The sequence below is a fragment of the Alligator mississippiensis genome, chromosome 11 (genome assembly GCF_030867095.1).
Source record: "Alligator mississippiensis isolate rAllMis1 chromosome 11, rAllMis1, whole genome shotgun sequence".
Taxonomy (NCBI): Eukaryota; Metazoa; Chordata; order Crocodylia; family Alligatoridae; genus Alligator; species Alligator mississippiensis.
The window spans coordinates 66183377-66197979 of record NC_081834.1 but is presented as its reverse complement, the minus strand read 5'-3'; the positions used below and the strand labels follow the sequence as shown (position 1 = coordinate 66197979).

Genomic DNA, 14603 nt, shown 5'->3' with positions numbered 1-14603 from the left:
CAACATGTTAAAATTACAGATATTGCTCTTTCTGGTGTTTTTAATTATTTTATCTATTAGTCTTGCTGGGAAATCTTCTCATCATTCTAAAGGTGAATTTCAGGTATGATTTCCATATTCCTGTATACATCTTTCTTTTGAAACTTATTCCCATAAACATCTTCCTTTAGGACATAGTAGGGCTCAGAAACCTGATGGGATTTATCCCACAACTGGGCAGTAAACATTAGGGGATACCAACTATACAGGTGGGATAGAATGGGGAGGAAAGGCAGGGTTGTGGCGCTGTATGCCAAAGAGCAATATGCGTCCTCAACTAACAGGATGGGGTCAGAGGAGGGGCAGGCTGAAGTGCTCTGGGTCAGAATACAGGGGGTCATGGGGAAAGGGACTTAATGGTGGTAGTCTACTACAGACCACTCAACCGAGGGGAAGAGCTGAACTAAGAATTCTTAGGTCAGCTTGTGGAGGCACTTATGGCAAGGGATGTAGTCATCATAGGTGATCTAAATTACCCGGACATCTGCTGGGAGGAGCAGTCAGCCAGGTCGGACCACTCACAGAGGTTCCTTGCTGAGATACAGGCCCTCCACCTAACCCAGGAGGTGCACAGTCCCACCAGGGGGAATGCCCTGCTGGACCTGGTCCTGGCCACAGGTGATGACCTGGTAAGGGGCCTCCAGGTTCTTGACCACTTGAGTGACAGTGATCATTGCCTACTGGAATTCACCATCCAGTGCAGGGTGTCAAGGCCCTGCAGCAAAGCAGTAGCCCTTGACTTCAAGAGAGCCAACTTCAGTTAGTTAAGGAGATTGGTAGGAGAGGCACTGGGGTCCTGGAGAGTAGGAGAATGGGGTGTCCAAGACGAGTGGTCATTCCTTAAGGAGATGCTCCTCTGAGCTCAAGGGGTGACAGTCCCAATGAGAATCAAAGGGGCAAGAGTACTCAAAAGCCCCCCTGGCTCACCAAAGGCACTCAGGAACACCTGAAAGCCAAAAAGGAGGCATACACCAAATGGAAGGGAGGGGCTATCACCTGAGTGATCCAGTATACCTCCCTCACTCGGATGTGTAGGTGGGCTGTTAGGAAAGCTAAGGCAGATATGGAACTAGGGCTAGCTGTCGGCTGAGGGGGCTGCCTGGCCCTTTTTCAGGCTCTGGGGCCCGGGAGCATGGCTACCACCCCTTGTGGGGCCTGCTCCCTTTTGGGGTCTCTGGCATGCCAGCTGGAGGAGCTCCAGGCCACAGTCCAGGGACTGCATGCCATCAGGGAATGCAAGCAGGAGATAGACTCCTACTGCAAGGCCCTCCTCCCCCGGGAGCTGGAGGGTAGACCATGGCCTCCCTCCAAGACAAGGGAGGACTTTGGGACCTCCCCTTCTGTACAGTCAGGGGGATAGACCAAGGTGGTCAAGGGATGGACCAAGGTGGTCAAGGGCCCTAAGGCCTGCCACACCAAGGCCCCTGCCCCATTGGAGCTTAGCAACAGGTTCGAACCTCTTGCAGCCCCAGCAGAGCCTGATGAGTTGCCAGTTCCCGCAGGCAACATGGGCCTGACTGCAGCTCCTGCCCCTGCTCTCCCCAAGACAAAGCACAAAGTGTTTGTTGTGGGAGACTCCATGCTGAGGGGACTGAGTGGGCAATCTGTCTCCCTGACCCGGTAGCTCCAAAAGTCTGCTGCTTCCCAGGGGCCCACATCCAAGATATTACAGAGAATATCCCTAGGCTCCTCCAGCCCACATTCCACTATCCCATGCTCCTTATCCATGTGGGCACCACTGACATAGCTCGGGGCACTCCCAGCTGAGTCATGAGGCACTACAGGGATTTGGGAGCAGGGCTAAAGAGTCTGAGGGCACAGATGGTGTTCTCTTCGATCCTCTCAGTCTCAGGGTATGGTCTAAGGAGGGAGAGGAGGATCCAGGTAGACAACCAAAGACTGCGGCGCTCATGTCAATTGGAAGGCATCGGCTTCCATGACCACAGCCCGCTCTTTGGTGAGAGGCAGCGAGCTGCTGGGAAGAGATCGCCTCCACCTCTCTCCCCTGGGGAGGAGGCTCTTCTGTGCCAAACTGGCTGACCTGCTCCACCCATGACTGGACCACGGGTATAGACATCTATACCCTGTACAGGAGGGATCAAGTAGATGAAAGGGACGGGGGTGTAGCTCTCTATGTTAAAGAAAGCTACATATCCCTACAAGCTGATCTTGGTGACCAGGGTGGATGACTGGAGACCCTCTGGGTTAAAATCCATGGGGAACACGGCACAGGGGACATGATGGTGGGAGTCTACTGCAGACCTCCCACCCAAAGTCAAGAGCTTGACCAGGAGTTTGCCCGGGAACTGGCTGAGGCCACATACTCCAGGACCATTGTTGTCATGGTTGACTTCAATTACCCAGACATCTAGTGGGAGGATCACTCAGCAAAATCTGAGCAGTCGCAGAGCTTTCTATGGTGCGTTTATGACCTCTACCTGCCTCAAGAAGTCTATGGGCCAATGGGAGGTAAAATGTTGCTCAGCCTGGTACTGGCTACTGGGGATGACCTAATTGGCAAACTAGTGATCGATGGGAAACTGGAAAACAGTGACCATGAGCTCATGACTTTCACCATCTGCCATAAAGCTGACAAGTCAGTCAGCAACACTGAAGTCCTTGACTTCAGGGAAGTCTACTTTGGCAAGCTGAGGAGGCCTGTCAGTGAGGCCCTAAGGGACCATGACCACAGGGGGAGGGGACCCCAGGAAGAGTGGCTGCTCCTCAAGGCAGCAATCTTCAATGCACGAGCTGATTTTATTCCATCTCGGAGGAAAGGCAGCAAGAGGGCAGAGCACCCCCCTGGGTCTCCAGGGATCTAGCAGACCTCCTGAGGCTAAATAAAAAGGCCTACAAAGGTTGGAGGATAGGATTCACCTGCAAGGAGGAATATTCCGCACTGGTCCAGTCCTTCAGGGAGCAAACCAGGAAATCCAAATCTGCAACTGAACTCCAACTAGCCTTGAGCATCAAGGACAATAAGAAGTCCTTTTTCAGATATGTGGCAACCGGAAGAAAAGCAAGGGCAACATTGGACCCCTGCTGAACCAAATTGGACAACTGAGAACTGATGCCCAGGAAAAAGCCAACCTATTAAATTGGTACTTTGAGTCGGTCTTTCGTCAGTCCCATGGGATGCCCATACCCACTACGGGACAGGGAGGTCCAGGTGAGGGAGATCCCCTGCCCTCCACCAATGCTGAGCTCATGAGGGAATACCTTGAGAGGCTGGATACCTTTAAGTCAGCCGGCCCTGACCATGTACACCCCAGGGTACTCAAAGAGCTGGTGAACATCATAGCCCAGCCTCTGGCACGGATCTTTGATAGCTCCTGGCACTCTAGTGCATTGCCCAAAGACTAGAAGAAGGCCAATGTGGTGCCTATCTTCAAGAAAAAGAGAAAAGTGGATCCGGCAAACCGTAGACCCATCAGCCTGACTTCTATCCCTGGGAAAATGTTAGAAAAGTTTGTAAAAGAGGCCAGCCTTAATGGACTGGCCGACACCAGCATCCTGAGGGATAGCCAGCATGGGTTTGTTGCGGGTAGGTCTTGCTTGACCAATCTCATTTCCTTCTACGATAGGTGACCTATCACCTGGACAAGGGAGAAGAGATTGATGTCATGTATCCATTCTTTCTGGTATCCCATAATCACCTCTTGGCGAAACTGGCCAATTGTGGCCTTGGGTCCACCACAATTTGCTGGCTGGGAAATTGGCTCTGTGGTCGGACCCAGAGCGTAGTAATTGATCGAAATCAATCTTCATGGTGCTCTTTAACCAGTGGGGTTCCCCAAGGCTGTGTCCTTGAACCCATATTGTTCAACATCTTCAATAATGAGGGACTTTGGAGTCTGAAGCGGACTGGGCAAGTTCTCCAATGACACCAAACTTTGGGGCAAAGCATCCACACCTGAAGACAGGGGGCCTATCCAGGTTGACTTGGGCAGGCTCAGTAAATGGGTGGACAAGAACCTGATAGTGACACTGAAAAATTCAAGGTTCTCCACCTTGGGAGGAAAAACCTGCAGCATCCTTATAGGCTCAGCGGTGTAATGCTGACTAGTACTACGGAAGAGACTTGGGGGTCATCACTGACCACAAGATGAACATGATCCTGCAATGCAATGCTGCAGCTAGTAAAGTGACCAAAATGCTGGCTTGCATCCATAGATGCTTCTCAAGCAAATCCCGGGACTTCATTCTCCCCTTGGACTTGGCCTTGGTGAAGCCGCAGCTGGAATACGGCATTCAGTTTTGGTCTTCACGATTCAAAAAGGATGTGGAGAAGCTTAAGAGAGTCCAGAGAAGAGCCACATGCATTATCAGAGGTCAGGAAAACAGACGTTACAACGACAGGCTGAGATCAATGAATCTCTTTAGTTTGGAAAAGCGCAGGCTCAGGAGTGATCTGATAGCCACCTATAAGTTTATCAGGGGTGCCCATTAGTATCTGGGGGAATGTTTGCTCACCAGAGCACCCCAAGGAATGACAAGGTCAAATGGTTATAAACTACTGCAAGACCGTTTCAGGCTGGACATAAGGAAGAATTTCTTTACTGTCCAAGTCCCCAAGGTCTGGAACAGCCTGATGGTGGAGGTGGTTCAAGCACCTACATTGAACACCTTCAAGAGTAAATTGGATGCTTATCTTGCTGGGATACTATGATTTGAGCTGACTTCCTGCCCTTCGGGAGGGGGGCTGGACTCGATGATCTTCCGAGATCCCTTCCAGCCCTAATGTCTATGAAATCATTACTACTACTACCACCACTACAGCTACAAATATGATCACAACTCACCAAAGATTTTTGTTTTATGTTAATTTTTTTTTTACAATATAATTCAGTAGCAGGGCACTAAGGTGCCTGCTACATGGAGAGCGGGAGAACTCTTCAGGTGCCAGTTGCTGAGACAACTAGAGGGAACTAATGACCCACACCTCCCTAGCCAGCTGACAAGAAGGGTCAGGGCCTGGATCCTATATAAATCACAGGCAGGAGGACAAGAGGCAGTTCCCTGCTGGCAGACAAGGAGGAAGTAGCCCTGGCTGCATGAGCTGAGGGAAGAGGCCTGAATGTATCAGCAGTGAGACTGGTAAAGAATGGAGCACCCTAGATGTGGCTGGATTAATGTTATAGCTGGACTGCTGGAGTTTGCTTTGTAGCCCAGGGGCTTGTGTTTCATTTGCTGTTTCTTACCAGTGGTCTGGGTGAGGCTAAGAGGGGATGGAGAAGGCCTCATAGGGGACGCACAGCAGGGTGGGGAGCCCAGTGCCAGTGAGGGTGCAGCATTCAGGGTACACTGACCCCAGTCCCAGGAAGAGGGCACTTGAGAAGCCCTAGAGAGAGTGAGGGAAGCAAGAAGCCCCAGAGAGAGGGGGCAGCGAGAAGCCCTAGGGAGGGTGCCATGATTGTTGAGTGTTAGAGAGGGTACAGAGAGAGACAGGGCTGTCGAGAGCCCGAGCACCAGAGAGGGCATGGAGAAAGAGAGAGACAGGACTGCGGAGAGCCCGAGCGCCGGAGAGGGTGCAGAGAGAGACCAAACAACGTCAGTTACTTCTGTGAAGCTTGGGGCATGGTATAGGGGTGGTTGGGGCCACATGTAGCCCATAAGGCTGGGGCGTACAGAACACCCAATACAGGAGAGGAACTAGTGATAACAGGAGAACCATGGACAAGAGGATGAAAGGCAGCCTCCCTATAAAATACATATGACATCAAAGTCATGGCGGGCGAGGATTTGAGGGCGCTTGTCGGCAACTTGGCACGGTAAAGGAGGTGACAGGGGAGGGGAGAGCACGGCAACCCTGACCCCCCTCCTGTTATAAATACTATGGGAAATTTGAACTAATGATTAAAACATATGCATTTTCCCATTTCCTCTTTTCCCATCAGAAATATTTTCAAAATCCTTGTCCTGCCATAAAACAAGTTTGACAAAAATAATTTTCTAACAGAAATCATCTCTCTTTTTTTTTCTTTTGTTTTTTTCGCCTCACTGTAATCCATACAATGAGCTACAAAGAATGCAAATAATGGACCGAGGTGAATAGACCTCATTAGAGATGGTTATGCTCATCTTTGAGATAAATTTCTTCCATTGGTTCCTACCTCCTGGCTTCATGTGTGGAAATGCAACATTTTTTTTTTTTTTTTTTTTTACTGATAAAGCCTTTTCAGAAGCTTTAGGGCTGTTTTCATTGGGGAATCTATTGCTATGCCTTTACATAGTCCTTATATGCAAAAAGGATTATTAGATAATCTTCTCTGATCTCTTGCTAAAAGCCAATCAAAATTCCAATGAAATTATTGGCCCTATCTGGGCCTATGAAGGGAAATGCGGCTCTTATAGTTGTGTTCCAATCATAAGAACAGGATAATTTCTGTGGTCTCTTATCAGATCTGCCAGCAACCTCCATAAGCATTATCTTGAGAACAAGTACTTTCTTGCTTTTAAAATGGAACTCCATTTAGTCAAGGGGGCTGCATTTGCAGAGCTGGGAAGAAGAAACTTAGGGTGAGATGACATGTTACAGTTATTGGGTGTTAATTTTAAGGAATGTTAGGGCCTTGTTACACATTACACTGTGACCTGAACAAATGGTGACTGGTGTGCTAGCTTGAGTTTGGAGCAGTCACACATTCAGGTCATAAAGGGCCTGGAGGACTGAAAGGTCAGCACGCTTCCCGATTCCAAAATTCCCCCCTCTCTCCCTGGGGCTCTCCCCTCCCTACTTACTTGTGGCTGCCTGTGCTGTCTGTCCCATGGGAGCAGGTAGCAAAGGGTTAATCTTCCTGCCTGAGCCCTGCTCCCACTGTCAGGCTGCTGCTCTTCTCTGGGCTGAGCCTGCCCAGCCCAGAGAGCTGCAGCAGTGGTGGTGGCAGCAACTTGGCTGGCAAGTTAACCCTTACCTTCCTGCTTCCTTAGGACAGACTGCATGAGCAGCCACAGGTAATCAGGGAGACGGGTGAGGGGCCTGGGGGGAAGGGGTTATACTGTAGTATAGCCTCGTCCAACATGCAGCCCGCCAAGCCATTTTATCTGGCTTGAGGCACCTGTTCTGTGCTCCATGGCGGTGGCGGCGGCAGGGCAGTGGCGAGGCAAGGCGAGGCAAAGCGGGCAGGGCCGGCCTGCGGACCCCAGCTGGCATCGAGGGGAAGGGAGTTGCTCACCCCCATGGGGCTGGGCTCATCAGAGAGCTGGGTCCTGCTGCCACTGCCCCGAGGGCTACGCAGCATGGGACTGCCCCAGCTGTGCATGATTAGACGATTAGATTTGATCTGTCAACTTGCATTATGCTACTTTCATTCATTGAGAAGTGAGTAGAAGTGAAAGTGTTTATTTTAGTCAAGTGTTTGGTATTAGTTCATTCTTGCTTTTATATTGTTTTTATTTTGGATTTTAAACCACATTTCCAGACCTATTTGATTGTCACTTCCTGCAACTTCATTGGTGTCAAAGGTCATGAGACATCACTTTCTGATGTGATACCACTTCCTGTGAGGTCTTTGAATATGGCTCACCGGCCCGCTGGGTGATAAAAAGTTTGTGATCCGGCCCCACATTCAAAAAGGTTGGATACCCCTGCCGTAGTGTAACATGGATCAGAGATAATCCTTTCCTGGAGTGGTGTAACTTTCAGCCATATAACCAGTGTTTATAACTAGTTTCAACCTGCTCCCCATCTTCAGGGAAGAAAGGTAAAGCCAGTGTCAACATGTTAATGTTGGCAATACAGGGATTAAAAGCTCCAGGAGCTGCCCAAAATTATTGTGTAAGGATGCCCCTAGATGATATGAAGGTTAGCATGTGCTAGCAAGCAGTGGCAATTAAGGGGCAATACCTTCTCTGACAGGCACTCTTAAGACCTGTAGCGAGGATAGTGAACAAAGGCATGGCTAGGGGCTCTAAGGCTGCTCCATGCTTGCCCCACTTGCCAGCTGTCTAACCATAGCATAGGCTGGGAGAAGGTCGCCCTCTGCCCAACTTGGATTGCTTCCCACCCCCACCACCCAGATTGTCCCTGCACTCTTGGCTCGATGCCATCTTGGCCTGATAAGATGGGGAGCAGTGGTGGCGTAGCAGTGGCAGCAGTCATAGTAGAGGGAGTTTCTCCTGCCTGCATGCTCCCAGATTCCCCTTGCCTGCACCACCCCTGCACCTCTGGCTCTACACAGCCCTGCACAGTCAGGGACAGCCCCTCCCCTGGACCATTTCCCCTGGACTGATCTGTTGCTTTTGACTACGTCGATGACACCTGGCTGAGAGAGAGGTCCTCTGTCTGAAAACTAGTGCAGACCAGGTGCAGGAGGGAAAAAGCCTATGACCTGAAGCTGATTTGGACCAGTACTCCCCCCTGCCCCCTCCCCCTCACTAATTAAAGTTCATTGGTCTTCCCTTGTATGGGCACATGAGCAACTTACAGCAAGTTGAAGCAGGGATTTATTGATAATCTCTTCCTCCAAAGTTTACACCTTAGAGTAACATTTTTACACTTTTATTTAGGTAATGCCTAAGGTTTCAAAACAGATATTACATAAATCCCTCCATTTACATTTAGACACACTTCCTCTGCAGCTAGGGTCTCCATTCTTCTTACTATATCTTCTTTTTCCTTTCTTCTTCTTTCATTTTAACTGGCAAATGCCCATTTCAGACAAGTGGTTGGATGCCCTATATTTAAGCCTTGGATGTGTAGTGAATTCTTTTCCTCCATGGAACCATTTTTTGAAGACCTTCTGTGCTCCCCACCCCCTGAATAGAAAGTACTCGATAGCCTGAAGCTGAGGACGGCAGAGTAAAATGAATGGACAGGATTTTTGAATTGTTAATTTATGTTTATATTTTTAAAAATCTAATGTCAGGGAAGACTTGTTAGCTCAACCAATAGCACGGTAGTTAAATATATTTTCCCCCACCAAATTAAAAAACAAAACAAAACACATTTATTTGAAATATTTTCATTTTGATAAAAAAAAAAAAGGTTTAGTCCAAAGGGTTTATTTTATTTTATTTTTTTTAGATTAGCTTAGTATTGAAAATATGCCCCTATAACACAGCTCTTAATTCTACAAAACTAGTAAGAATGAATAAAAACAAGCAGAGTTTGGAAATAATTGGGGTTTTGAAGAGAAATAAAAAGAGACTGTAATATAAAGTATTTCCTTTCCTTATATTTTAATGTCATATTCACAGACCTCACCACTCTCCAAATGGGGTTTAAAATATGAGCTCTCTTATTATTTTAAAGTGAAAGCATACATAAATGTTCAACTAAAAACAGTATTTTTCAAGGGGAAAAGTTAGAAAATATATTCCAAAAAGTTATGATAACTGAAATTATATACTATTTTCATCTTCAAACTAAAAAAAAAAAAAATTAACAGTGGCACAAATCTTGATCAAATGCATGTTGATAATCTCTGCTGTCTCATGTGAAAGAAAAATAAGCGATGTAACAAAAGGTAGTAATAAACTCTGCTCCTTTATTGCAACATATGTCTATTTTCTCTGTGGCGGAAGAGTACAAGCAGCCTGGGCTACCTGCTCTACCCTACCCCTCCAGGTAGTCCCCCCAAAACCCTGGAGCACCTTTATGCTTTCCTCACTTACAGAGAGACACCCTGAGGAACCTTGGGGTGCCCCTCTGAAAGCAGGGAAGTCAGGGTTTGCCACTCATCCAGACCCATCCTCTGATCATGGACATTCAAGTCTGGCTGAGTGGGGAAGGGCTTTTAAGTACCCAAACAGTCCTGGAGACAGATCTGACTGAGCAGAGAAACTGGGGAGATCACATTACCCCTTGTCCCACACCCTCCAGAGTGAGCCAGGAAGTAACACGCGTTATGCAAAAGGAAGAATTTGGACCATGACATGCTGTGTCATGGCAGAGCTTATCCATGTATTTCATCAACATGAATTTCTAGCCACAGATATTCAAGAAGCCAGAGGAAACAAAATACACTGCTCAATTGAAAACCTGTGGGATTTCAGGACCTAAACTATTTAGGTTCTTTGCAAATAGCAGCCTACATGACATTCCCAAAATAAAATGGTAAACCTGCAGAGGACCCATGACTGCAAGCAGATATACTGGATTCTATTCAAAGTACATCATCATTTGAAAATAATCCTTCAAATAGTCCCTTTATTAGATCAGTCTTCGAGAATACAATATCCCTTTGTATGGATGTCTGCATGAGTTTCTCCTCATAAGAAAGTTTTCAGGATGCTGGAGAAGTCACCATTTTGCAAAAACATCCTACAAATCTCATTTACCGTTTCCATGAGAATACCTTCCGCTCCAGCATCCTCCTCAGAGCTAACTTCACCTCATTATTCCTCAGGCTGTAGATGATGGGGTTCAGCATGGGTGTGATGACTGTATAGAACAAAGACAGGAACTTCTTAACATCCGGTGAGTATTTGGACTTGGGCCGTAGATACATCAGGCTGCCACTCCCATAGAACAATGTCACCACAATGAGGTGTGAGGAACAAGTGGAGAAGGCTTTGCGCTTGCCCTCAGCTGACTTCATCTTCAGAATAGCAATGGTGATGCGGATGTAGGAGATCAAGATTAGCATGAATGGGAGTATGAGGAACAGAAGTGTGGAAGCCATGGCCTGCATCTCGTAAAGAGAGGTGTCAGCACAAACCAGTTTCAGAACTGGTGGTACATCACAAAAGAAATGGTTGACCACATTGGGACCACAGAAAGGCAAGTTAAAAAGCCAAGCTGCTTGAAGCAGGGCAACAGGGATTCCAAGCATACAAACCCCTCCCACCATCCTCCAACAGACCTGCTGATTCATGACAGTGGTGTAGCACAGTGGGTTGCAAATGGCCACGTAGCGGTCATAGGCCATGGCTGCCAGGAGAAAGCACTCCGAACAGCAAAAGAAGAAGAAGAAGAACATCTGGAGTGCGCATCCAAAAAATGAGATGCTCTTGTCGTCAGCCAGGAGGTTGACCAGCATCTTGGGCACTGTGACTAAGGTAAAGCAGATCTCAAAGAAGGATAAGTTTTTGAGGAAGAAGTACATAGGGGAGTGGAGGGCAGAGTCCTCTGTGACGATGAGGATGATGAGGATGTTCCCAGTCACTGTCACTAAGTACAGGAACAGAACCACAGAGAACAGTAGGCCTTGCAGGTGTGGGAGATTTGAGAACCCCACAAGGATGAATTTGGTTACGGTGGTTTGGTTTCCCCATCGCATTTCCTCAGTGTGTGTCATCTGAAAAGAGAATGAAACTATAAAAAGTCTATTTGCATACACTTATAAAGGTATTTGGAAATAACCTACATTGGTTATATGGTGCCTCACATTTAGGAGGCCAATATAGGAAATGTTGAGAAACAGTGGCCTTATTTTCAGTTAATGGATACTTGTTTTAGAAACCTCTTATCTATTTCACTCCCCAAACAGTTCATTTATAGGGGTACGGGTATGCATATGCATGTAATTGTATGTGTGTGTATCTGTATGTATCTGCACTTTAAAAGATAAGATTTTGCACGTACATGGATATTTAACCACAACTATCCTGACCTATACATTATTAGAGGAAAGGTGCATCAATTATGACTGAAATGTGATTAAAGTAGCTTTTAATTTCTTTTTTTTTTTTAATTTGGACCTGGCTGCCCAACCTTCTTAAAACACTTTTATACATTTCAGTAGCTTTGGACACACAAGTAATGGATAACCAGAACTGCTGAAGGACCTGGTCATGCTTCTATAGGGCACATCTATGAGTCGCCCTACGTCACCATAGCGATGCTCTGTCAATGTACAACATGCTATGGTGATGTAGCAACCACCAAAAAGAAGTACTACATCATGGTACAGTAACAATGTCACCGTAAGGCGATGTGTAGACACGTCAATAGGAATCAAGGGGGAGATTTTTAAAGGGAAAAAGAGGCATTAAGAGCCAACCCAAAGGGAGTGGTTGAATAGGTGTTAGGCACAGAAATGTATTTTCTGAACATCTTACTTGACATTCCCAGATCACACACACTTTCATGAAATAGGATAAAGATGAAAATCTTGGGTGGGGGGAGCAAAATTCTGAACTCTTTTGCAACAAAGTATTATTAGACTCCGCTTACTCTATTTTGACAATGTTCTGCATGGAAACCAAGTCTTCACTGACACATTGAATTGAACTTAATAAAACAAGCTATACTTTAACTTTAGTTAGGTCTCTCCTGATTTACTTCAGGGTAAAATCAGAACTAGGCATTTGACTACTATGAAATAACATCTGATTTATGGCAATTTAAATAAAGTTGATAATGTAATTCAGTGGAGGAAATAGTCTTGGGTTAGCTGTAGGGCAGGAAATCAACACAGCACCCCTGGTGGAGGTCTGGAAGATATTAGACTATTTCTTAGCTCATATATTTGATGCCTAAGTGGTAGTTAGGTTCCCAAGTGCAATCCTATTACATTCTTTTGAAGACCTTGAAGAAAACATAAATGAACCTGAGTCACAAAAAGAAGAAAAAGGGAGGAGGACCCACACAACTTTTTCAGTAAGAATTCTTTTCTTCGGGGATTCAACAAAGGTAGAATTGAATCACACAGGGGATGGCACTCCATTCTTCCCGTATCATCCACATGTGCAGAGTTACTCATCCGGGAATAGAATTAGTGTCAAGAACCCCTACAGACACCCAAAAATGGCCATTTAGATGACCAGGAAATAATATAAAGACATTCTGGGTTGCTAAGAATGAAATAGAAGAATACCTGGTCCATTGTGTCAACGTGAACTTGTGCCGATGCACTGGCGCTCTGTACCATGATTACAACAGACATTGGGGCTCATTCTTCAGAACTGAGCATGCAGATACCCATCAAAGCTAACTCCAGAAGATGGGGATGGGGATGAAAACAAAACAAACAGAAAACCCCTCTGGCTTTATCCTCTGATGTGCAGCTATCACGACACAGCATTTCCTCTTTAGCTGTGGTGACTGGATTGAACTGAATAGCAGTTCTTTTAGAGAGAGAGAATTTCCCTCCTGAAGAACACATGACAATTAGGCCTGGATTTCAAAGTCAACACATTTAGGTGGACGTTCAGGTCTTGTTGCAGATCCTGTTACTAGAAGGAATATTTGTCTTTCTAAATTAAGGAGGGAAAGCTGTCCTATTAAACCTGGGTCACTATACAGAAAAGAAAGCAAATTCATGGGGCCAGAAAGAAAAAAAAGCCGCATATGCAACTGGGAGGCCTCAGGGGGTAATCCTAGATTCCTGGATTTTAGGCCTGGTTTAGATAGCTAAGTCCTTTTTTCTGTTCTGGGTCCTAATTCTATTTGTTTCAATAATATCTACTTAAATAATTCTGAAAATATGATATGAGTTGCTCATGTAATTAACTCTATCTTCATGTATAAAGATAATGAAACCATCCCTAGTACAATACTAATGAAGTTATTGCCAATCCTTCACAAAGGATTTGAAGAATCAGAAGACATAAATTGACTTTGAAGCACCAAAGCAAAGGGTGTTTGTGTACTTTGTAAAATACCACTCTTTTGATTCTTACTCACTGTATTGATTAACCAGGAGTACCCTTTGTTGGTTTACACAAAACTATAACAACGTGCAAAAGCACCCAGTTACTAATAAACTTATTTAAGCACAACCACTATTTTAAATCTTAGAAAACTAAAGAAAAAATAGATTTGTACAATCTTACATGTTATCCTAGGAATTGTATAAGAAATGTATTTGTTCATTTATCTTCTGTTCTTTTATGCTATCTGCTTGATAGCTAGGAAACAACATTTCTAGCTGATAGCTGTGAGAAGTTCTTTACCTACCTTTTGAAGTCTAAAGAAGGTGTCACTGATTCCAAGAATCCAGGTATTCAAGGCAGCTGTCTCCGTTTCCTTGACTTATTTTTTTTTAAAGAAAAAAAAGCATACACACTAAAAAGAGGCAAAGTCCCAAACACTTGACTGTGGTCCTTAAGTGTCTGACTACTAGCAGGGAGGTGAATATTTAAACTCCTGATTACTTCCCTGCACTTCCAGCAGGTAAATTTGAATCGTGCTCTAAACTACTTAATAGCACTTGGCACCAAAATTTGACTGGACAAATATGCTCCATTTACATGTTCAGTTCAATGTGGCTGATCACTCCTAGTTGAAGAAATTTCATAACTTCGAGCCCAGCCCAACAACGAGATGTAATGTATGGCTAGTAATGAGATTAAGATGATGTCAGTAGTAAGAACTATATGACTGACCTAAGTGAGAATGAAATCTCAGTCCTAGCAATACTCACTTGTTGACAATGTCAATAAATACATTCTGCAATTTTAAGGGTTGGGACACAGAAGCCCTCTTGCTCATCAGAGCCCTATGTCTCCTGAGTACATTTGTTAGCATACTAATTACAGTTGCATTTGTTAGATGTCTCTTCCTGTCCATCTCCAACTACTTTTCTTTCTTGATTTTGTCCCCTTGGAAGTCAACAAGAAAACTTTCTCTCCTCCTCCTATCTTTGTTCTTTCTATAGTTATACTTCCATTTCTGCATG

The 14603-nt window shown here is 45.6% G+C and overlaps 1 protein-coding gene across 1 annotated transcript; it reads right to left on the bottom strand.

The window, feature by feature from the left end:
* Nucleotides 1–8809: 8809 nt before the first annotated feature.
* Nucleotides 8810–11313, bottom strand: LOC132243916 (olfactory receptor 10A7-like). Its single transcript, XM_059714407.1, has one exon. The coding sequence runs from the start codon at nt 11277–11279 to the stop codon at nt 10317–10319; it is 963 nt and encodes a 320-aa protein (XP_059570390.1). The 5' UTR covers nt 11280–11313; the 3' UTR covers nt 8810–10316.
* Between the last annotated feature and the right edge of the window lie 3290 nt (nt 11314–14603).